General features: G+C 47.2%; 10 protein-coding genes across 10 annotated transcripts; 6 read left to right on the top strand and 4 right to left on the bottom strand.

Annotated features, from left to right (window-relative positions):
* Positions 1-11: 11 nt before the first annotated feature.
* LY89DRAFT_679613 (histone deacetylase) lies at positions 12-2,419 on the bottom strand. Its single transcript, XM_018213912.1, has 4 exons — positions 1,994-2,419; positions 1,374-1,674; positions 786-1,327; positions 12-738 (listed from the first exon to the last, which is right to left on the bottom strand). The coding sequence occupies exons 1-4, from the start codon at positions 2,186-2,188 to the stop codon at positions 133-135; spliced, it is 1,644 nt and encodes a 547-aa protein (XP_018078833.1). The 5' UTR covers positions 2,189-2,419; the 3' UTR covers positions 12-132.
* Positions 2,420-2,702: 283 nt separating this feature from the next.
* Positions 2,703-4,168, top strand: LY89DRAFT_634591 (26S proteasome regulatory subunit). The gene is made up of 3 exons (XM_018211396.1): positions 2,703-2,854; positions 2,927-3,180; positions 3,236-4,168. Exons 1-3 carry the CDS (start codon positions 2,783-2,785, stop codon positions 3,921-3,923), a joined length of 1,014 nt encoding a protein of 337 aa, XP_018078832.1. The 5' UTR covers positions 2,703-2,782; the 3' UTR covers positions 3,924-4,168.
* Positions 4,169-7,486: 3,318 nt separating this feature from the next.
* Positions 7,487-8,099, top strand: LY89DRAFT_551685 (uncharacterized protein; the record flags this gene model as incomplete). Its single annotated transcript, XM_018208310.1, has 2 exons — positions 7,487-7,703; positions 7,942-8,099. Coding segments are annotated over 2 exons (375 nt in total), but the record flags the coding sequence as incomplete, so codon positions are not given.
* A 1,176-nt stretch (positions 8,100-9,275) lies between these two features.
* Positions 9,276-10,251, top strand: LY89DRAFT_713319 (uncharacterized protein). Its single transcript, XM_018218043.1, has 5 exons — positions 9,276-9,284; positions 9,344-9,407; positions 9,463-9,533; positions 9,590-9,919; positions 10,023-10,251. Exons 4-5 carry the CDS (start codon positions 9,598-9,600, stop codon positions 10,148-10,150), a joined length of 450 nt encoding a protein of 149 aa, XP_018078830.1. The 5' UTR covers positions 9,276-9,284; positions 9,344-9,407; positions 9,463-9,533; positions 9,590-9,597; the 3' UTR covers positions 10,151-10,251.
* Positions 10,252-11,641: 1,390 nt separating this feature from the next.
* LY89DRAFT_573068 (import inner membrane translocase subunit tim-50 mitochondrial precursor) lies at positions 11,642-13,355 on the bottom strand (the record flags this gene model as incomplete). Its single annotated transcript, XM_018208673.1, has 2 exons — positions 11,642-12,235; positions 12,282-13,355. The coding sequence occupies 2 exons, from the start codon at positions 13,353-13,355 to the stop codon at positions 11,642-11,644; spliced, it is 1,668 nt and encodes a 555-aa protein (XP_018078829.1).
* An 837-nt stretch (positions 13,356-14,192) lies between these two features.
* LY89DRAFT_545964 (uncharacterized protein) lies at positions 14,193-14,969 on the top strand (the record flags this gene model as incomplete). Its single annotated transcript, XM_018208240.1, has 1 exon — positions 14,193-14,969. A coding segment is annotated over one exon (777 nt), but the record flags the coding sequence as incomplete, so codon positions are not given.
* A 149-nt stretch (positions 14,970-15,118) lies between these two features.
* LY89DRAFT_679607 (uncharacterized protein) lies at positions 15,119-16,288 on the bottom strand. Its single transcript, XM_018213911.1, has one exon. It carries the CDS (start codon positions 16,223-16,225, stop codon positions 15,284-15,286), a length of 942 nt encoding a protein of 313 aa, XP_018078827.1. The 5' UTR covers positions 16,226-16,288; the 3' UTR covers positions 15,119-15,283.
* Positions 16,289-16,967: 679 nt separating this feature from the next.
* LY89DRAFT_745355 (uncharacterized protein) lies at positions 16,968-19,151 on the top strand (the record flags this gene model as incomplete). Its single annotated transcript, XM_018221061.1, has 3 exons — positions 16,968-17,215; positions 17,393-17,823; positions 17,882-19,151. 3 exons carry the CDS (start codon positions 16,968-16,970, stop codon positions 18,751-18,753), a joined length of 1,551 nt encoding a protein of 516 aa, XP_018078826.1. The 3' UTR covers positions 18,754-19,151.
* A 1,322-nt stretch (positions 19,152-20,473) lies between these two features.
* Positions 20,474-20,921, top strand: LY89DRAFT_727496 (uncharacterized protein; the record flags this gene model as incomplete). Its single annotated transcript, XM_018219159.1, has 2 exons — positions 20,474-20,728; positions 20,805-20,921. 2 exons carry the CDS (start codon positions 20,474-20,476, stop codon positions 20,919-20,921), a joined length of 372 nt encoding a protein of 123 aa, XP_018078825.1.
* A 1,074-nt stretch (positions 20,922-21,995) lies between these two features.
* LY89DRAFT_776583 (uncharacterized protein) lies at positions 21,996-22,721 on the bottom strand (the record flags this gene model as incomplete). The annotated part of the gene is made up of 1 exon (XM_018222055.1): positions 21,996-22,721. One exon carries the CDS (start codon positions 22,719-22,721, stop codon positions 21,996-21,998), a length of 726 nt encoding a protein of 241 aa, XP_018078824.1.
* Between the last annotated feature and the right edge of the window lie 162 nt (positions 22,722-22,883).

Below are 22,883 nucleotides of genomic sequence, written 5' to 3'. Positions count from 1 at the left end.
GTGCGATATGGAGAGTCTGTCATTATCTGTGGTATTCATTTCGACAGCCTCGATTTCAACTCTTTATTTTACATCGCAAAAAAAAAGATCCTGACCTCCCAAACTCCGCGCTACAAGATATCTAAAGTACAATTATTCCTCTGCCGTAGTACCTGGCTCAGTCTTCGTCTCAGGCTCTACAGCTTCTGTTGGAGCATCTGCCATAGTGACGTCGGTGCTAGAAGACTCTACTGCGGCTGATGACTTTTCGACTGGCGCGGTTTCCGGTGCTTTCTCCATCTCTACTTCTAGTTGCTCTGTAGGCTCTGGCTCGGGGACTTTGGAAGATCCTGCTTCTGGAACTGGTGAAGGACTTCCCATCTCAACATCTGGACCAGCACTGACGTTTCGGCGCTTTGGTCCTTCCTTGGCTGCAACGACTCCATTTGCCTTAGACTCTTCCTCGTCCTCACTTTCATCCAACTCATCATCTCTGGTGACTCGTTGATCCCATCGTCGCTTGGTAGTTCGAACATCCTTGTTCATGTCCTCGTCTTCGTCGTCCAGAATGTCATCATCCTCATCTGTAGTACCTGCAAGAGTTGTGCGAGGAACTTCGGTCAATTGAACAGATGGCGCATGGGCAGTCTTCTTCAAATTCTCAATGACTTGAGTCTTGATCTTCTCCAGGTAGTCTCTCGAGTTGGCATTCTCCATATTCGAAGCACGGACATCAAGCTCATAGTCAGGGCCATAATACTGCAAAATGTTAGAGACGTTTCAATTGGACAAAACATGTAGCTTACCTCATAGTATTCATTGAAAGGCAAGATACGATCCAATTCCTGACCAACTAGAACACCAGTCTCGTAGGCCCATGTTCGAGCGACGTTTCGCATGGTATATCCACCGCCACCAAGTACAAGAGTTGGAAGATTGAAGCTCTTGACATAGGAGACACAATTGGCATGTCCTCTCATGCTGAGATTGAAGCAACCGAGACGATCACCAGACAAGCTATCTCCACCGCATTGCAAGACAACAGCTTCTGGTTGGTAGTAATCCATGACGGCTTTGATGACAGGCTCGAAGATGGACTTGTAGGTCACATCATCAATTCCATCTCGTAGTGGGAAGTTGACAGCATAGTTCTTGCCTTGGCCAACACCAATGTCTCGAAGCTCGCCAGTTCCCGGGAAGTATTCACCATACTTGTGGAATGACACAGTCATAACTCGATCAGTGGTATAGAATGCCTCTTCAACGCCATCTCCATGGTGGACGTCAATATCAATGTAGAGGACTCTCTTCTTGAATCGCAGGAGCTCGATTATACCAAGAACAATGTCTACACCCGTTAGTGGAGGTCAAATAGATCAATTCCACGAACTCACCATTGACATAGCAGAAACCACTTGCTTCACTCTTCTTCGCGTGATGGAGACCTCCAGCCCAGTTGATGGCGATATCGCATTTGCCACGATTCAGACGCGCAGCTCCCTCCATGCTACCACCAGCGCTGATCCCGCAGAACTCGAAAAGCCCGTCGAAGACTGGACAATCGTCACCGACATTGTATTTGCCTTGCTCTTTCGAGAATGAGTCCATATTATCAGGGGTGACCTTTTGAAGAAAGTCGATGTATTCATCAGTGTGGAATTGGGTCATTTCATGACGTGTGGCAGGCTTCGCGCGCTGAAAAGACAGTCAGTAAGAGAACCATGAAGTTGGATCTGTGCGCCCAAGCTGCAGAAATACAAAGAGAAGAAAGCGCGCAGGTCCCCATAGTTATGATCCCAATGGCATCTGTGAAGTTGAGGGAGGTACGGCGCCGTTGCATGTCGCCGGCCTGCAAAGTCGCATTCGACAACCAAGGTCGCGGCATGAATGAGCTCTAGGAGGGGATACAATCCTGCAACAGTATCCGCATAGAAATGAAAAGTCCAAGGGATACTGTCTCCTCGATACTTCGAGGAAGAGGGTCTGCGGAATGGACTGGAGAACTTGGACTTACATAAATCTCCATCTTGTTGTAAGTGCCATAGTTCATGATCAAGCTGTGTGCCAATCGAATTCGATGAGGTTTCATAGGATGACCTGCGACATAGGCGTAGTTTCCAACATCGGAATCGTAGAAGTAAGCCACTCTCTTCTTGCTACTGGGACCATCCCCAGCTGGTGGGTCGAGAGGGGCGAAGGAGGAAGTCATTTTACTTCTCGAAAGAGGTGGGAAACAAGATCAAAATTGCAGAGGTTGTTCAAGAAACGAAGAGTGGATGAAGGGTAGAGGTTCGTCTGTGTGGCAGCATTCGAAGTGTGGTGTTGTCGTTGGGAAGAAAAATTGTCGAGGAAGAGTTGAATAAGAACGCTCGCGGCTGTGGTGAAGTGAAGCTGCAGCTGCGACGGCACTTGCCGAATTGCGGTCAAGGCTGACAATAATGATTCACCTTCAGTTTGCCTACTATGCTAATAAAATATCGTATAAACAATGGCAAGACTCTTTTTGCCCGAAATTGGTACAGAGATGTTCATATAACTATTTAGAAACCGTGCTTTGGTTCCAAACAAATTATTGCTACTCCTGACGTGAACGAGGTCAACGAGGCTGCATGCAAGGCTGAGTCACCTGACCCTTACTAAGCCGAAGTTAGACTTAGTAGACCGCGTCGCCCAAGCTTGCCTTGACATCAACACCAGGAAATTGTGAAGTTGTGGCAACGAAACTGAACGAACGCACGATTCCATACTTCCACATACCTCGAAAACGTCCAGTGTAGATCATCAAGCACGCAAACCCGCCAAGATGGACAGACTGAATAGGATGCTGGCCTCTGCTGGCAACATGGGAGGTCTCAACAGTGCTGCACCAGGATCTGTATGTTGTGATGCTTGCCATCGCATGCAAGCTTCCAAAAACTGATAGAATGATACTTACTTGCAATCTTAGGATAACACTGCTCTCATCGATAATTCCGAAACCGTGTACATTTCTTCCCTTGCGCTACTCAAGATGCTGCGACATGGTAGGGCTGGTGTGCCAATGGAAGTCATGGGCTTGATGCTTGGAGAATTTGTGGATGACTTCACCGTCCGAGTGGTTGATGTGTTTGCTATGCCGCAGAGCGGTACAGGTGTTAGTGTCGAAGCTGTTGATCCGGTCTTTCAAACAAAGATGATGGATATGTTACGGCAAACAGGACGGTAAGCACGAACAATATCGAAGAGTGATTCAAGGCTGACAAGAAGTTCACTATAGACCTGAGACCGTTGTCGGCTGGTACCATTCACATCCTGGTTTCGGCTGCTGGCTTTCGTCAGTCGATATCAATACTCAACAATCCTTCGAGCAACTTACTCCCCGAGCTGTTGCCGTAGTCGTCGATCCTATACAATCTGTTAAGGGCAAGGTCGTGATCGATGCTTTCCGATTGATCAATCCACAATCTCTCATGCTCGGACAAGAGCCCAGACAAAGTACCTCGAACTTGGGTCATCTAAATAAGCCTTCGATTCAAGCTCTTATCCACGGTCTTAACAGACATTACTACAGTATCGGCATCAACTACCGCAAGACTGCACTTGAGGAGAACATGCTGATGAACCTTCACAAGCACGTTTGGACGGAGGGTCTTCAGATGGATGATTTCCGCTTAGAGGGCAGCAAGAACAAGGATAGATTGAAGCAGCTGGTTGGGCTTGCTGATGGTTATGAGAAGAGAGTGAAGGAGGAAACTGAGCTGACAAAGGATCAACTCAAGACGAGGTATGTTGGAAAGGTGGACCCAAAGAAGCATTTGGAAGATGTTGGGCAACAGCTCATTGAAGACAACATCGTGTCAGTGTCGAGACAGATGATCGACAAGGAAGCATCGGCACCAAAAGAGAAGAATGGTGCAAACGGGCACGCAAATGGAGATGCTATGGACCTCGAAGATGAGCTATGATGATATATGGCATTGTAATGTACAATAGGCGTTTGGCATCTTGCTGCATCGATTAGAGATCTCTGCAAGGCGTGGTCGTTGGTTGCATGGGTCGATGAAGATGCATTTGCAATGATCGGGTCATAAGGTGAAAAGACATTCGTCGATAGGTATCAAACTTCCAGAGCACGTGAACATGGCAATTTCTGATGAGTAGCGGGACAACCTCACAGGCTTCTTCTACTGTTTGCAGGAAAACACTATGTACCTAGGTAGGAAGGCCATGTCCTATCATCCGTTGGTGCTGTTCATATTCTCCATGTGGAAATCGCGATTTGCTAGTGCAAACTCTAAAACTTTAACCTCACTTCAACAACCACATCGACCAAACATCTTACACGACCGAACTTCATTTACGAACTTACCCTTTTGGACTATCTGTGCTGCGCGTAATTGTTTATGCCCTTGAAGAAAAAGTTCCAAGACATTTGATTTTGAGGTACTGCTATTTTTTTCATACGATAAAAAATACCATCGAGCATGTCGTTTTCTCATCGAAGCTGTCAGCGCGGTCCACTTGATCCATCGGCATCAGTTACCTTCCTTTCGATGGTGCCTCTGTGTTTTCACGCGTGTCGCTCAAAACTGCGAAGAGCAAGTTTTCAATATCAACCCACACAGGCGAATCTTGTGCGGCTCAAGAGCAACGCATTGCTGTACAACGTGCACTTCTCCATCCCGCTCGCACATTGATCAATGCTGAAGAGCTCCTGGCTGGTCATGTCAACATCTGACATGTAGCTTCGAGGACTAGAAAGTCCCAGCCTCAAGCACTTTTTTCCACGCCGAACTCTACCATCCCGCGGGAGGTTCCAAATTGGGAACACAGTAAGATTGTGTATCGTCCACTCGGACAAAAGGGATAAATTTGATGCCAACAGAGATTTAGGATCCTTTCCTGAAAGAGCGTGTGAGAGGGCGCAAAGATGCACGAGTACCAAACAGGCGAACACTAGTGGGGAAGTTCGTCACTCAGACGCAATATCATTCAAGTCAATCAGTCGAATGTAGCCTTCCCAGAAAAATGATATCTCCAGGCTCTATCAGTAAGCCCAACAATACCTGAAACAACCTCACCAGACGCCTCTCAGCTCTCCTGCAGGAAACAAGGGAATCCGGGAAAAGCTAGATGCTACGGCGAATAAGCATTACCAGGTTTCCAGACAGGTGGACCAAATATGCCGAAAGCCCAGAGCACTGCAGATCCTCATGATCTTTGCTCCGATGCAAATTTTTCACTTCGAGCTCGAGGCACATCGAGTGTGGCCCCAGTCATAAAAATCAATATGGAGGTATGCCCATATCAGAAAAACCTTCCACCAAACTGGGTCAGGTGTGGTGTCACAGAAGTGTGGGCTGGGGAAGCTGGACTTGAATTCCGGGCTGATGATTGCCGAGTGCGTAGTTACGCTTATAGAGGGCACATGGGATCCCAATGGATCCAAGGCGCTGACTTGGATCACATAACTAAGTCGTCCAAATAAGGCTCGGCAACGCCCACGTCAAAGCACACCTGGGTCTCATCTCATGCTACTGTAGAAAACAGCTCTCTCATGGCCCGAGCACTTTGTGGCACAGCCGTCAATCGCCGACTTACATCCCAGGCCTATTTTGTGGATAAGAGACCGACAAAATGGAAGCAACAACACATGAGAAGCTGAATAATTGTCCGAGAAGCTGACCAATCACTAGGATCTGACGAGCGTGCCACTACCAAACGCAAGGTTATCCGACAGCACGGAGGACAATGGGACAAAACTTACATGAAAGTCGTCAAAGGCACTTCCTAATCACTCATCAGTGACCATCCAAGCCAAGCTAGATGGTCCAGTAGAGGAAATGTGGGCTTCAGAGTCCTCGATCCTAGCCATTCTGCAGGAACGATTTGCTGTCCATCTGTAACCTCCTCGAAAAGAATTGCGCGGTCTTCATCACTCCGAGTCCACGGATACGGGTCTTTCGCTTCCCGAAACTACTGAATTCAGAAACTACTTCTCCTGAAAGTTCGTTCTCACGGCACGGAAATTCCAAATCCAAAATCAACCGCCCGAGTGCGTGGTCATTGGCTCACCACATAATCCCGTTAATGGGTCAATTTACAACCGGTTCCGAGTGGCCATGCCGAACCGACACAGAGGTCGCCGGGATCATGACCGCAGCCATCTCTGCATCTCTGGGGCCATTGGAAGGTCGCTCCTTTGACCAGTCGCAGATCGCACAATTCTCTCTCCATGACAGCCACCGCCCCTTTCCCTTTTGTTTGAAGATAGCATGACCCATCATGGATCATGGAAAGTACAATCTAAGATCGACGTTCAATAACTTTTCGAAGCGGATCGAAGATCGGTGGGGAGATTATTCTTTGGTCGCAACTGACGATCGACACAAAGTCAGGCGCACTGAGACAACCCAGGCCAGATTCGCGGGCATATGCTTGGAAGATAGACCGGGCCGCGCGCACTTGCTCCCGCATACGGCCTTGTTCGCTTGAAAAAGGGCCTTGTCCTTCGGGTTGGGACTTCCGAGCTTCCGCTGCCACAGCACGAACTTGCTTTTTGTTCTCCAGCGGTTACATCGGCTCAGTCCAATCGTCCTTGCAAGACGTGGTGGGGGGTTTGCAAATTCCTTTTTGCGGGAGTCAAGTTCCCCCAGCCGTTTGGATCGAAGTGTAGCTCATTTTTAATGTCACATGGCCCCTGCATATCTGATCGAATCAGCGACCAGATTCTAAGCTGTTTGAGGCAGAAGTGAGCAAGTCGGGTTAAAGTTGCGAGAAAGGTGTGCCGATGAAGCAAGGAGCTCTCTCCGGTTCCACTTCGGACCTTTACCGCTTCCAAACACTGTGCTCATTTTTGTTACAATTCTAGAATGATGGATTTACTGTCCACATTGTTAAGCGAGTGCTGTAATGGAGGGCTGTACTAGTGTCAGTGCACAGAATGAAGTCAAGGTGTCTTCATCGTGAGCAATGCGACAACTAGTCTCACCGCTTCAGCATGTTGGGTTTCCTTGTGCTCTTGTATTTAAAAAAATGTTTTATTATCATGAGACGAGAGTCTGATGCGCCATCTGCCGCCCCTAAGTGGGCCACAATCCAGTCAGTTGGGTTTGCGAGACCCAAGGCCGTGGTGGTGGATTTCACCAACACAGGGCACCATTCCGGTTAAAATCCACGGGATCCTTCGGTGGAGCTAGTTTTCGTATACCCAATAACCATGGTAACGCATATCTCCAGCCATACCGCTCTTGCTTCCCATCTACCTGGTCCCCTCCCATGGATGATATCAACCGCGTTATATGCAAGAAGATTTACTTGCGGTTAAGTCTCCGAGGCGTGACCTACGCCCTGTCTTTAAGCTTGCGTCCACACGCTTCGGCTTCTCACGATATGGCCTGCTAACCTGAGCTGATTTGGGGGGTTCTTTTTCATCTGCCGGTGCCTTATAACCCAAGGATTGCCATCGTGTTTTCTTACGCCGAACTGTTTCTCTTTGAGATTCTTTGACAGTGTCATTATGGAAGTCCAGCATATGGAATTTTCGATCGAAGATATTCTCGACATGCATCGACATTGGATCACTAAACTTTATGTCGAGGATGGGAAGACTGATGTGGAGATCGTTGGCCTGCTTCGTGAACGAGGTTTCATCGTCACGTGGGTGTCACCATCAGCTTTTCTTTCATCGCTGACAACAGATCAGATTAACACAAGTCCGTCGTTGTATTGGAGAGTGGACTTTGGTTCAGCGTGAAGTTCCTACTGGGCTAGCAAGGCTGCCTGAAGTATCGTTCGAAGAGGACTGGGAATGGATTCCCTCCCAACGATCGCCAACGCCGTCGCATATTCCCAGCGATCCAGGAATGGTAGATCTCTATTCGAAGAGACCACTTCCTTCCATACCACCTACCTTGTCCCCAGACGAGTCGATCACCGGTGACAATGAAACGAGGAAGCCGCCTACTACAGACCGACTCAAAGTTACATGTCACCATGGCCCTGACGAGGCCCATGAGGTGGAAACCACTTTGTGCCACGTCCCCAACGGACCTACCCCACTCGAGACATACACAGAAGATGAGCAGAGCCATGAAATGCTTGCTCTGGGGCTGGAAAGAGATCGAGTTCCGCGTCCTAGTTATCTAAGGTCAGGGCAGTTGAGGGAGAATGATGGTACAAGGCGTCGAGCGAGGAAGAGGCATGATATCTTACGGAGGAAGAGGAAGTCATGATGTGGTCTTGTGATGTTGGGTTTCATTGTTTGTGCTTGGAAGTAGCTTTATCATTAGGGTGATATCTCTCCTTGGTATGGATATTAGAAATATATTTCTGCTTTAGCATGTTTTCAGGTTCCAGTAGTGTTGTGTGTTACTTTTGGTATTCTAGTTGTAGTCCTTACCTGGGGACTTTTGAAGGGCAGAATAACTTTACAAACTATTTCTCCCCCATAAACTGAAGTAATGCTTGTACAGGAGTACCCTTAGAGTTCTACTCTCATTCGCAGTTCGGTCCAGAATGCATGACACTAACTTTCAACTTCTCTTCACGAGAGTGACTCTGTTGTGACAGAGATTAAGAGTAGAAAGCTCAAAGTCCATGCGGAGTCCAACAATAAGCAATGGATGTGTGATCTCTCCATTTGTAGATTCACTTCTAGTTATGTGCCAAAGTTTGGCAATGCTGCAAAATATTCACCTCAATAGCTTTCCTATCGAAATTATAGATTTATAAATCAAAAAAATCTAGTAAGTACAATTTAACTTAGTAGAAAACTGTGATGTGCAACAAAATCAACTCCCATATAAACTTTGGCAAGACTGCACAATGTTCACCTCCATGATCTCCCTATATATTTATGATTCAAACCCAATTTAGGAGTTACAATTGTAAGCTAGTAAGATATTGTGATGTGCAACAAAGTTGATTCCTATATAAAACTTTGGGACACCGCAGAATATATATCCACCTCAATGACCTCCCTACTGGAATCATACCTAAGTATATTTACAAGTCAAAACTAATATAATAAGTGTACTTGTAAGCTAGTAAAAGATTGCGACATGCAGCAAATTCAACTCTGATGTAATCATAATCAAGATAATCATTGAGATTATAAACTATTTAAAGTTGCGATATGCAACAAGAGAAAACTCTAACAACCCCCCTTTTAATTCTCGCTTGTGGTCACGTGTAGGAAGTGTTTGTCTCCGGACGTTGATAAGCACCTTAGCGTCGACTAGCGCCATATCGAACTATAAAAAGAACTGATTCTCGTTCTAGGACTCCATCTCTTTTACATAACAAAAGTTCAGCAAGCCAGTCTGGTATGTTCGACTTTGGTCCAACCGTTGCTATTGTCCATCAATGCTTACACCGACTCCAGCCACAACCTCTTCATTACCTCAGAGAACCTTCATTCTTCTACAAAGAAAGTCCTCAGGTCCAAGGTACATTTGTTGGCCCAACACTTGCTATTGTCCGTCATACTTACCTCTACTTTAGTTTTCAAAAGTCTCTATCTCACCTCACGACACTTGCTCTCCTCAACGTCAGGATTTGATCACAAGTCCAAAGTATGTTCTTGTTTGATCAAGCCTGCTATTGTCTATTATACTTACATCGACTATAGTCATCACAATGTCTCACTCATCCACAAACACCAACCCTCTCTCCAACCCTTCCCTGGCTCTGTTCGGCTACCTGTTCGACTGCTCGCTCTTAGAGGGTGATCAACATCGCCTTCAACATGAGTATACCATGTCAGTCGAAGAGCGTGCTGCCGTCAAGAAGCACTTGTCAGAGACGTTTCGCGCAATGGTCGATACCGCAACAGAGATGCTGCAGAACAATTGCGTTTGTACCACTTGTGGAGAGCGCCCTTTACAATCTGGAAGTCGTCATTGCAACCTCACTGGTGAGGCCGAGGAACTTTGGGAGGAGCTGGTTGAGAAGGTCATTGGTTAGTATTGTATTTCTTGTTCCTGTTTTGCGACTTTTGCCTGTCATATGTTGGGATTCGATTTGGGAATTTTAATTGAACCTATGTTAACATATGGTTCTAGCTATTGAGGGACAACTTTACAAGGTCGATCTTGGTCACATCTCTGACCTGAAGCCAATGTTTGAGGGTGTCCAAGCAGCTTACAATGCTAGTAAAGTTGCACGCGACTGTGCTAGACAAAACAACTAGGTCAATGTCTGGAATAGGATTGGGACTTTTGAGGCGCATAAGTCGGGCGGAAATCTGGGACATTGAGAGGAGTTTGGAGTTTGGAGTGATAGAGAATTGGGAATGACAATCATTTTCTTTTACAATGCATTGCCTTTGCAGTTTGCATCCATAAAATGCAAATAACATCAAACTACACTAAATCTTTGCTTTGTGCCAATGTTTCCTTCATTTCTCAAATGTGATGTCCCGTTTTCTGCATTCTCTAGGTAAAATGCTAATATCATGAATTCACACCAGGAATTTGCCTTGCAACAGTGCATTTTGCATTAGCACCATGCTTTCCCACTAACAATCGCATGCACAGCAAGGATCCGTCTCGCATTGTGCTTGCCTATTTCTGAATTAGCAAGTCTTTTGGATGTCCCACACTCAGATGCAACATTGATCAACTAGATGTCCGATTTCTAGGCCGAACATTAAGAGAGAAGAAAGCAAACCCTCAATATCCTACTTTCTCAAACAACATAAGACTATTGAAAATCCTTATTTGAAGTCAAGTATTAACACAAAGAAAAGTTATCCCTCAATGTTCCATCCTCTGCTCTGACATATCCCCTCTAAATGTATTGTCCTTGTTTTGAAATCTAAAAAATACTCACTGATCAGCGGTAGGTAATGCACCACAATTATCACAATAATCTGCATCAAAACGAGGACAACATCCTTGGCGCGGACTCAACACATGACTTGCTGCTGAGGAGACGAGGAGGGCGAAGATGATGGTGTGGGCTGTGAAGCGCATTTTGAAATTGATGGAGGAGTGAGGATCGCTGAGCGAAGATGAATTGAGGTAGAAACAAAGACGAGAGTTCTTTTCGGGTATACAGAGGAAGAGAACAATTGGATCTTATGAAGGATTCGATATTGAAACTAAATATTTAGAAGGGCGCAGTCGAGCCTTTTTGTAGTTTCAAGTAAAACATATTTCACGTAACTTTAAGCAGGAATCCTCGAATCAAATGCGCAACGAGAATTGAATAAGCTTGGCAAGCAAGTGGCGATAATTCGAAAGATCACTTGATAACTTCCCCTCTCATTCAATCTATTTGAGTTACAGGAAGTACTGACAACACAGCTACTGTTCTCGTCTGTTGAAGTACCGAGCTAAGACACGAGACCGTTGAATCTGCAGCAGCCCGGAAACAAGACTTGGCTGACCCCGAAAGTGACACAATGCAAGGGAAATATGTCTCTCATGCGTAAAATACATGGTCCGTAGGATTTCCATGATATCATAATATTATTGTACAGCTGTGCTTTCGTACACAGTGACTGACATCTCTCAGCCTTTACATTACACATTCGGCATCGCTATGCGCGATTCCGTTCCGAGAGAAGAGAGATGCGACCTAGCGCTCATGAGATCAGAAAATGTTCAATGTACAAAGAATGCTCTCACATGCACTCCAGATCCAAATTACCACCCGTCCTCCCACGCGAAAATGGGATTTATTTTCCTGGGCCGCCGAACCAGCCTGTGAACCCTGTCTTCATGGCTTTTGTTGCTTCCTCTTTGGCTTTCTCTTCTAGAAGCGCTTCTTCCTTTAACCACTTCTCGCCATTTTCTCGAATCTCTCTTTCTAGGAGTTCGTAATTGCGCTGACCACGTTCTCGGGCTTGGTCTTGGAGCATTTTGCCTTGGGCGAAAGCTTCGGCGGGTGTCTGCTCAGTGGGGTCCATCATCATGCTTTGATGCTTGATTCCGAGCGCATTTCCTAAGAAGCCGACGCCTGAGTGCTTTGGTCGCTTCTTCTTCTCTTCTTCTATTTGTTCCTGGAACTTCTTTCGCGCGATAGCTTCGCGCTTCGCGAACTCGGTAGGAATATGTTGGCCTTCGAAAGAGGCGATTGCTTTTCGTACATCGGAGAAGGCCATTGTGTGGATGTATTCGAGGAATGGGATGAGGGACACGAGCTCTTTATCTTGGACATCGCCCTCCCAAGGCTTAAGAACGATTGCATTTTCGGGCTGTTTGCTGACGTGCTCTGGTTTGGTATCTAGGATGATGACCTTGGACAGATCGCGGTTGAGGTATGAGAGATCCTGCTCCTGTCAGTCCCCGTACTTTCGGCGGTCCTTAGAAGCTTACCTTGACATATTGTCCATTTTCGTACTTTGTCGCCTCGCGGAACAATGGCCAAGTGACAATATGATACGGATCCAATTTTCGAATTACAGGTTCAGCCATTCCCCAAGGCTGGCTGGTGAAAATCACAAGCTCGTAGTATTGACTTAGGTATCGCAAGAAATAATCAACTCCAGGTCGCTTGGCCATCCTCCATCCATGTTCTCTGGTCCACTCGCTGTGAATGAGTAGGTCCTCCATACTAAGAACCAATGTATAGGGGCGTTCAAAGATGGGGTCGGGATCTGGCAAGAGTTTCTTGAAAGCAGGTTCGTGGTAATAACTCAATTGATCCCCCAATCGAGCTTTCGCACGATTCCACATCAACCCTACCGCCCACCCCGACGGTGCATCAGGGTGTGCAGTTTCTTCCTCATCACTTTCCCAATTGCGGCCGAGATATAGGACTCCAGTGACGGAGAGACCAGTGAACATGGCGTACATGTAATTTGCGAATCGTAATCGCTTTCTTTCCGACGATGAGACATACGCTGATGCTGGGAGTTCTCCCCGCCCTCGGCGTCCGCCAGACGACCCAGGCTCCTCGGCCTCAGTTAAATTCAGTGGAGTGATATTTGACTTGGTGCTCCCCGTAGTTTCGTATTCCAATGTTGAAGGAATGCCTCGAGTAAGGTCAGGTAAAGGCTGGGTATGTGACTGAGATTCTGCGGGATCAATGGCAGATGGTGAGGTCGATTGAGGTGCGGTATTCTCCGAGGGTGAAGCAGATCCGAATTCGTCTTGCTTTTCAGAGAAGCTTGGGTCTTCCCCTTTCCTTGGCGCCGAATTTATGCTCCCAGCTCCTTGCCCTTCTGATTGTGGTGTAGTATTGCGCTCTGGTGATGCGCTTGGGCTGGCTTCGTCTTGCTGCTTCGAGTACTCAGGTCTGCCAGATTTATCACTACTCCTAGCCCCTTGTTGCGGTGCTGTGAAAGCTGCAGAAGCGCCTGCCGGTCTCAATGGTGGAGGGGCACCCGGTGGTCTTGAATAATCTATCGGTTTCTTCTGTCCATGGTTTGGCTTGTTATGCCGTGCCATAGACCGACTCCATACTGTCGATGAGGCAATGCGGAAAACCGCAGGTGTCGCCCTCAATCCTGGTGTCTGCAATGAACGAATGGCTGCTTTTGACAACATATTGAAAGAAGGATATAAATGCCGCAGGTAGCTTCAATCAAGAAGATACACTGAATGGAGTGGAAGAAAGGATACTTCGCAGCGTCATGAAGCTTCTGAGCTCACTTTGAGAAATATTTCCTAGCCCGGCCGCATTGGACACTAGATACCAATCGGGTAAAGCGGATTTGAGAACATCATATGATATTTTCGAAGCCGCAAAACCTTCTTCTTTCTTCAACAAAGTTGATCACTCACAAATTTGACTTGACCTTTATCCTACCAAAGTGGAAGATTGAGCTGAAACAGTTGAGGAGAAGAACGATGGACTTAAGAATGGAGCGCCTATAGACGACCAGTGTTTATTCACTGGTCGTCGCTGTGGCCACTCGATCCCGTTGTTCATCTACAAATCCACCATTACAAAGAATTATCGTCGCCCCTTCCTCCTAGTTGGTATCTTTCGATAGTTTCAATCGCATTCTACGATCTGACCTTGTCAGCAAGGCCCAATCCTTCTCCATAAATCGTTGAATCCCTCTGTCCCTGTGCACGAGACCACCTACCCCACCTTCGCCACAACTCCCTCGAGCCTTCACAATGGTCAAACGAGGCATTCGAAGAGACCTTGCTATACGCAGGGCTGCGACTGATGTTGCAGTTGCTGTGCAGTCCTCGTCGGGCGCATTGAATCACGAAATCCTCCCGTCGTCCTTGATCAATAGTCTTGCGACCACTCCTCAATCATCTACTATCTCCTCGGCCATTACGTCTGCCATTACATCTGCCATTCCCTCCGCTTATCCTTCTGACGACGAAGAAGAGATTGTTGCCAGTTTCAAGAAGCCCTTCCCATTTCTTCGTCTCCCAGCCGAAATCCGAACCAAGATTTATGCCATCGCCTTTTCCCATTGCCCATCCACAATTGACCTCGATCCCTCAACCTTTCGATTGTTCAGCCGGACACAAGTCTTCTCCCTCTTCAATGTGTCTCGGCAGATTTACCGCGAAGCTTCGCATCACTTCTTCAGCACCCATACCTTCCGAATATTCCCCACATACCCTGGAAAATTCTTCAAGACGAAGAAGCCACTTCTCGCACGACTACCTGCGCGTTACCGTACATCAATCACAACATTGGAGTTACGAATCGGTCCAGGATGGAACAATCCTCCTCGTGGCTGGGTTATAAATGATGCTCTAGGACTGGGTGATTGCACAAGTGCTCGAGTGCTTAAGGTCTTCGTGGAATGCGATCCTAGTGATGGTGTTTTCGCAGGATTTCGTAAAAGTGAGGGGTTCTACGAGGAGTTCTGTGCTGAGCTGTTGGATGGCGTGTTGAAGAAGGTTCCAACTATCAAAGTAGTGGAATTTGATGCTTACAGCTCGGTAAACAGAACTGGTGATATGATGGCTGGGTTGGGGAAAGTTGTTGCTGAGCACAAACAAGTAGTCGCCTGGGGACCGGAGAGAGGCTGGGACCGTGAAAGCGATCAAGTTTGGCTTGATGCTGTTTTGATGCATGGAGCAGGTCAAAGGCTAAGCAAAACCATTGCAGTTTTTCGATCAGCAGACGCCAATGCGAAACATGCTTGCGAAGAGCTTTCTGGGGCCCAATGGGCTTGATCAGGCCAGCTGTTTAAGGAAAACTTAGTCAAAGGAAATTGTATGTATCTGTGTCCTGATGCTGAATCGAAATTGCTTGTGAGCTATTGTGACAGAACAATGGCTGATAAAAGTCCTGAGATTGATCGAGCCCAAGCTCCTGCTTTTCATGAATGAAATGCCTGTCCGATGACTCTCATATATGACATGCTAGTGCGCTAAGGGATACATCCTCTGCAACGGATTCATCCTGTAGTAATATCTATATTTTCGTCTTCATTGCTGGGGACCCCTCCAAAATGCTCAAGATATTCTCTTTGATAACCTGCCAACTCCCTCCCTGCTTCCAGGGTCAACCTACACCAGGCATCAAAATAGTTCATCGCCAGCCAAGCTTCGAAGTTTGGATGTGCCAACGCAAAGTCAAGCTTGTCACACGCAATAGGAACTCCTTCATAGACCTGATACTTCGGATGATCATCCCATGGACCCGCCAACCTTCCATCTGCGTCTGAATACATGCATTTCCAGCAATCAATCCCTTGACGTGTGTTTAACACACAATGGTACCCGCTAGGAGTAACGTAGAGAGCCCAGTATCCGCACCCTTGCTGATCGGACAGGAAAGTAACGACGTATCCACCGCCATCATTGTCGTCCTCGGGCTTACACTTGATGAGGGACAGGCCAAGATAAAAGAAGTCGCCACCCAAGAACATGCGTTCCATAAGCTCTGTCGATGCCATCAGTGTCAGGAACGCTTTTGGAAACTCGATTCCAACACGTCTCCCCGACTCAACAAGCGCATCTAAGTTTTCTTTTGGTATTCCCGCATCAGGCAACCGCGGCCAAGTATTGTAATCTATTGTGGCCTGATCCATAGGTTGTAGCCATTGCAAGTCGCCGTTGAGTTCGAGATAATCGAGGTGGACTAAAGCATCTGGACCGTAGATTCGATTCGTACTTCGCATGTGTCCTCTGGAAATAGAGTTGAAAGGTTTCATCGAGTCTCCGAACCGGGCTGCTATGAATTTCGCATTTTTCTTCAGAGCTTGTCTTGGTCTGAGTCGATCGAGGGAGAGAGCGTATGTGCGTCTGTCGACACGCGCGAAATTGTCTATGTCGGATGAGGCCACGAGAGTGACAAACTGGACGATGATCTCGTTGGGGAGCCGAGAATAAGACATGGCAAATCAATTGGATATACCAAGAGAGAGAGTAATGGTGATTTGAAGTGAAGACGATAGAGAAAGGAGGTCTTCTGGCGGGGTTGTAACCTAGAATAAGCGAGGTCTAATACCTCTCCGTTCTAAAAATAGCATTATGTTTTGAGACAAACATGCTGATGAAATCAAATTAAGCTTGCTATCCATTATATCAGAGCTCAAGTCAAAATTCAAATTGAACCAGATTTCTAACAGAAAGAGATGAGTCACGTGACTGTTAAGTCACGCTTCCAGCAGTATATTAGTCTCCAGTACTTCTCAGAGCGATTAGCTTTTTCAAATGTTGTAAAATGAAGGTCTCATGGTATCGAAGAGATATTATTCTTTTCGCGGCTGTGTATTGGCTGCACTGTGGACGAAGCACATTTCCTCTATGTACGTTCTTCTGTCAATATGTTTCTAGTCCTTCAGTCACATATCTTATAGGAGCTTCATTCTGACTTCCAAGTCTTCCCAACATATCTAGTGATCCTTTGTAAGTATAGTCTATAGGTCTAAAGAGGGGATCTGATCTTTCACCGCTTTCAAAGATGACACTCAAGAAATCATTCATTTCCATACCGCGGAGGAAACTCAGCAAGCTGAACTCGCTGCTGGGTATCTAACCTTGCCTAAGTTCGACCCAAATCGAGTCGTAGATAGTCAACGGTCCTTGAAAATCTTGAAGCAGCTTCCTGTCTCCTCAGGAGATCAAAATTTTGAGATGAGAAAAAAAGTTATTGATGTCTACGACAAAGAAAATGCTAACAGTGTTCTTCATTCTCAACATGCACTTATTGATGTGGACTCGGATGAGACATATGCTTTGATCAATGTGTGGTCTTTCTATGTTGGACAAGGAAATTGGGACTGCCCAAGAAGTCCATCTATGGAAGAGATCTTGTTTCCTGAGCGAGAGCCAGATGTTGTGGTTAAGCATCAGACAACTGAAGAGACTCCTTTGCTCTACAGGTATATGACGAATCGTTGACGAATCGTCGTGAAGAACTGAAAGATGCTGAAAAGACACAATCCCGCTACAGGCTGCCTAGACGGATGTGGAGTTTGCAATACTGAAGACCATAACTTCAGTGAATGCCAGCAACGAGGAACATCGCATACGCCACAGCATATGCTACTTGCCAGCAGAAATGGTTTGCCTCCAGCTGCCTGTGCCTTCCCATACACGGAGATACCCGGCTTTTCAGCCTCGCCATACAAGCCCGTGTCTCCATCCTTTGCACGTGCCAATCCAGAGCGTTGGACATCAGACATATACATCAAGCCAGGCCCTGGCCCTCAGCGACGAGCATGGGTGGATGGAAGAAAGCAAATGGTCAACCCAGACCCACAGCACAATAGCATGAGCATTACATTCGCAAATGGAGGGCAGATGATGACTTATGAGCAATGGGCAGCTATGTCTCCATTCGAGGCAGATCGAGCTGGTGTATCAGGGCAGGGACCAGTGGGGACGTTGGCTGTAGCCAATGTTCCTGTACAGGTGCCGAGACATACAGCACGACAGCGATCTGATGATGCCCTGATGCGTAGGGTTGAGACTTCGGTTGATAGCTCTAGTACGTCTGACTGTATACAACTTACCATCGGGACGAGCTAATAGAAATGCACCTACAGAGCCACCAGGCCCAGTATCACAAGAACTTCCGCTGCCCACAGCCCGCCCTCTGATAGCAGCTCCTCGGTCCTTTAAGACGGGCAAGCCAGATACGCCATCGGGATTTAAAGGTGATCAGACACTGGATGCGGCTCTAGCCCGTTTAACTATGACACCAGCAAATGCATCCTCACGAGCCTCGGTAGAAAGCGGAGCAATAGCACAAATGCCAGGACCAGTCCACGAGTTCCAGTTACCGCAAGAAGACATGCCAGCACAAGGCATTAGCCTCTCGCAAATGCCAGGTCGCGTTCACGCTTTCCAGCCACCACCGCAAGAAGGCGTGCCAGCACAAAGCTTTGGAATGCCTCAAATGCCGGGTCCAGTCCACGCCATGCAGCCACCATCGGAACAGGGCGTCCCAGCACAAGACTACGGCCTACAGCCACAACAGCAGCAAGCCCCATCTCACCCACTCCAGCCTTCACCTTTGATCCGACCCCAAAGCACGCCTTCAGGCATCTACGCATCAGGTACCCCCCGCGTAGCACCGCAAGTTCAAACTTTCGGTGCCTCGCCAGTAGGAACCTATGTTCACGCCCAGCAGACTCAAGCCGCATACACACCGGGCACCCCTAATGTGGCATCGCGAGTTCAAACTCTCGGTGCCCCACTAGTGAGAAATCCTAACCAGGTATGCAACAATTGCGATTCAGTTGGCCATAGATATACCAGCATTGCCCTCAGCCATGTGGAAAGTGTGGAAGTCAGGAGCACAAGAGTGTCGGAGTTCCTAGCTGTCCAGCCATCAAATGCAAAGGTGCCAAGCTACCACAGCACACAGGCGATCAATGCCATGTACTATGCACTTCAAACATATGCACTGGACTAGCACCCCACCCAGCAATGACTTGCAGTCGCCAATGCTGCATGTGCGGCATAACAGGTCACACTGGAGTAAGCTGTGAATTGAATGCTTGCCCTTGCAAGAAGCAGGTACATTTTAGGCAAGTCCATGATGTATGCATCAATAATGCATCCACCAAATACCTATGCAAACAGCATTGCCAGAACTGTGGCTGGGGTGGCCACACAGCAGTTGGGTGTCCATACACGAAAGTCGACTGCCGCCCGCCAAACAGCAGATTTTGGTACTTGCTCTGTGAGAACGGCCATGCGCCGTTTCAGCTAGGCGAGCATGGATGCCCGACTTGCAGGCAGCTCAAGCGCGGTAGAGAGGATGATGACGATGCCAGCAGGAAGAAGCCAAGATACCGTGATGTATCTAGCATTGGCCGCTACAGCCGTAGCTCGCGGTATTAGCAAAAGCAATGAATATAGCCGTCTAGAAACCAAGTGTAAAATAACTGGTACATGTTCATCGTGCGTGCTGCAGCCTGCAAGATTAATCCGTCGAGTTTATAGTTGTATTTCGGCAACGCTACTGTATATCCGAGAGTTGTGACACGAAGAAAACCTTTAAATAGCCGCATCAACCGCAGAAGGAAAAGCAAGTCGTATTATAAAAAAGAGTTTAACTTCCGTAGTTATCACAGAATTTGTTAATGTTTCAATGATTTTCAGTTACGAAACCAATCTTCCAATTTGGCGCTCGGCAGGCTCGTGAATCAAGCTTTTGCTCGAGTTCTTGCACAATATACGAACACATCTTATCCGACTTTCGGATTCTTTCATACAGGACGATAGGCATCATTTCCAGATGGGGCTCAGGTACCTGGGCCATGTGTCAATTTACTGCCGATGATGATAGGTACTGAAGGGAAAGCAGATCTTGAAACTAGTCTAGAAATCCAAGAAGAACTCAGTAAGCATTTTTCATATGAGCAGAGCTACCTACGAGATGTTCTATGCTAGAAACAAGACATCGAACCCAACGTGTCTGAAACTCTTCCTCACCTCCTCTTCAACGCCTCGTTGAACCTACTATGGCATGGAAAGCACCAGAACGAGATCACTTCCGACGAAGAGCCGTTGTTGGAACCAATGGATATCGGAGTTCCAACTGACTTTGCTTCCGAGGAAGCTATCCCGGGAGAAACGGCAGTCGATGGACTGGAAACCGGATGGTTGGCTAAGCAAATTCTATTTGTTGATGTGGGCCAGTGGAGGAGACCGATAGGATTGATTTTGGTGTGAAGTGTGATTACGCTTTAATGGACGAGAACAATTTGAGGGTTTTTGTAGAGAAGATCGCAAGGGAGGTTGAGCGGATTGTTAGACAGTTGCAAGTGGCGCTGTGATCATGTAGGCTCGAGCTGTGACCCTATTCCTTAGATGCCATCTTTTCTCTTTTGTTTTGCTATGTAAGTCGACTTTTTGGTATAAAGTTCGTCTGGATTCGGTATGCTTGAAATGCTTTTTACTCTCTGTTTGCCAAGATAGGGAGCATTCTATTTCATCTCATGAAATCTGAATGTACGTGAGATTCACCGGACTTTTCTGAACGTGAACTCGTCGCTGGATGGGTATTTCGCGCTAAGAATAGTACTAGCGCCGTTGTCTGCTTCTTGAGCTTGTAAACATACCAAACTCCGTCTTCTTTTGCGATCCACATCCTCATCCCCAGAGCATCTTTCATTCGCAACGCAGCAATGTCTACAATCATGCCGCAAAATGATCCGGTGGTCTTTACCGCGCGCGGTCTTCGACTCGATACCCGCCTCAACGTCCTTAGGCAGGAATTTCATTGCCACTCAGCTATATTAAAGTTGAAGTCAAACTTCTTCTTCAAGTTCATGGACTCCCCTGATAAGGTCTTGAACAACGAAGGTCCTTTCAAATACGAATGGGTCTCGAGCATTGACGATGATGGTACCTGGGGCTTAGTCGCTGCTGATCCTAGCAAGGTTTGTTTACTTGTTGCTCAATTGAGGGCTCTGTCTTGATTTTCGATGAAGGATCCTTTACTGACGTAAGTTATAGGACAAGCTCCTCGCTTCCTGGACTTTGAAGGGAGACACAAACGATGAAATTAAGGCTTTTATGAATCTCCTCTACGCTATGTATTGTGCAACGGTGCCAGATGAGGATCTTCCGTGAGACACTGCAGAAGAAGATTGGTGAGTCGTGCCGATGCATGTTAGCGGCGAACAGTAGATTACACTTGTTCTTGCTCTCTCAGATTAAGAAATCTTGAGTCATTGCGGACTGAGCTCTTCTCTTCCTCTACTGTACATAGCTCATAGATAAATGAAGTCTACTTGAAAAATTAGATGCAAACATACCCCGAAGCTTTCAGTTTCTCTGCAACCACTAAAATCACCAACAAGGCCCCACTTTCACTTTATACCCTTCAATGAAGATTGCAACTACGTCGAAGCACTCCCAGGTCCAGTGAATGAGCAATCTCCATTCAATCTCGACCTAGTATAGTCTCTCGATCTTTTATCTTGAATTTTTTTCTTGCGACCAGAAAGCGCCTCACGGTTCGAACCGTCCCATAACCTGCACCACAATCTCACCATCCCAACTCCAAACATCTTATTAACCGTCCAGCCCAAACCTCCTTTCCCCTCTCAACACTTTTATTTCCCAAAGAACTCCAACTCAAACAACCAGGAACTTCCGGGATAACACTTCTTACAACCCAATCTTTGCGATACTCTCCAGCTTCTCAACCCAAACTTTTAAGCGAGGCAGTCGCTGTACACTAAAGGAGAACCACGTGACCAAGTTTCCATAAATGAGACACCTCCTGGTATAGGGTTTAGTCCCTCAAGTTGAGCGGCAAATCCTCAAAATCTTACTAAGGGTAACGTGAGATTGGATTAGGATATGTTGGCAAGGGAAAAAAACAAGATTATGGGACAAGGAGGAGACTGTCACCGTAGACGAAGCTGGATGGTAGACCTGTCATGACAATCCACCGAAAAGCCCTGAAAGAATATGGATTTTCAGACCATCTCAAACACTGGTCTCCTGATCACTTGTCACATGAGTAACATTTGAACCCCAAACAAAGAATTGGCTGACAATACACTCTATTCCAATATGCCAAACCTAATTGTAGAATACACAGAAAGCCATGAACTCATCTTAAAACCTACTCCCCTCCACCACAGCCGCAAAGCCCGCGAATAAGCCCAAAGAGAGACGAACCCGCCAGGCCGATACTTATAAAAAAAGAAACAAAAGCGAAATAGCAAAACCAATCCACACCACATTCTCCCTCGGTATAACTCTCCTCGCGACTCCCGTCCTCGCCGTACCCGTACTTCCCGATCCACCCACCGTGATCGTGATACCCGTCGCAGCCGTCGTCTTACTCGGCGATGACCCTTGACCACCAGCGTTACCACTCGTAGAAGCCGGCGAGGTATTCGCCCCAGCAGTATTCGTAGCGCCATACCCCGTCATAGCAGGCGAGGGACTCGCAACATAGCCTGAGCCTGAAGTCGGACCTCCATTCCCCGTTGGCGCCAAAGTAAACACCGTAACCGGTTTCTCGACATCTCCCACATCCGCACAGAAATTTTCCAAATTCGACAACGCACTATAAGCCGGAGGCGCAGCCGTAGAAGCATAGTTGGCACAGGACTCCACCGCATTGTCGAAGATATTTGGGGACCAGATCGTGCTTGAGTAGCAGAGACATTTGGCTTGAGCCGTAGGCTGCAGGGCCGTGAAGCTCGGTGTGATGTTCGCGCAGATGGCGAGGGCTGAGCCGAGGACTTGGCAGGCGGCGCATTGTTGGAGGATTTGAGCTGGGGATGTTGTTGTGGGTGGTGCGGCGCTGGGATCTTCGGGCCAGGTTGGGGTGCGGAGCTCGAGGACGTTGGGATTGATGAGGTGAGCGGCGGTATTGGTGAGGGGTAAAAGGAGGAGATATTGTGGTCGCATGGTTGTATGTTTATGGTTATTTTGAAGCTGCTTTGATGTAAAGGCTCGAATGTGATTTGTGAGTGCAATGCAGATGTTGAGGGGGAAATCTTCGAGCTACGAGAGAGATGCAGAGAGATATCAGACGGGAAAGAACCTGTCAAGAGGCGGACCTACCTATTC

The sequence above is a fragment of the Mollisia scopiformis genome (genome assembly GCF_001500285.1).
Source record: "Mollisia scopiformis unplaced genomic scaffold LY89scaffold_1, whole genome shotgun sequence".
NCBI classification, from domain to species: Eukaryota; Fungi; Ascomycota; class Leotiomycetes; order Helotiales; family Mollisiaceae; genus Mollisia; species Mollisia scopiformis.
This window is presented reverse-complemented; position numbering and strand designations above follow the sequence as displayed.

Coding starts and splice junctions, on each gene's coding strand:
- LY89DRAFT_634591 (XM_018211396.1), top strand. CDS start 2,783: ATGGACAGACTGAATAGGATGCTGGCCTCTGCTGGCAACATGGGAGGT. Junction 2,855..2,926: donor ACAGTGCTGCACCAGGATCT/GTATGTTGTGAT, acceptor TTGCAATCTTAG/GATAACACTGCTCTCATCGA. Junction 3,181..3,235: donor ATGTTACGGCAAACAGGACG/GTAAGCACGAAC, acceptor AGTTCACTATAG/ACCTGAGACCGTTGTCGGCT.
- LY89DRAFT_679613 (XM_018213912.1), bottom strand. CDS start 2,188: ATGACTTCCTCCTTCGCCCCTCTCGACCCACCAGCTGGGGATGGTCCC. Junction 1,675..1,993: donor ACAACAAGATGGAGATTTAT/GTAAGTCCAAGT, acceptor CTGTCTTTTCAG/CGCGCGAAGCCTGCCACACG. Junction 1,328..1,373: donor TGGTTTCTGCTATGTCAATG/GTGAGTTCGTGG, acceptor TAACGGGTGTAG/ACATTGTTCTTGGTATAATC.
- LY89DRAFT_713319 (XM_018218043.1), top strand. CDS start 9,598: ATGTCTCACTCATCCACAAACACCAACCCTCTCTCCAACCCTTCCCTG. Junction 9,920..10,022: donor GCTGGTTGAGAAGGTCATTG/GTTAGTATTGTA, acceptor ATATGGTTCTAG/CTATTGAGGGACAACTTTAC.
- LY89DRAFT_679607 (XM_018213911.1), bottom strand. CDS start 16,225: ATGTCTTATTCTCGGCTCCCCAACGAGATCATCGTCCAGTTTGTCACT.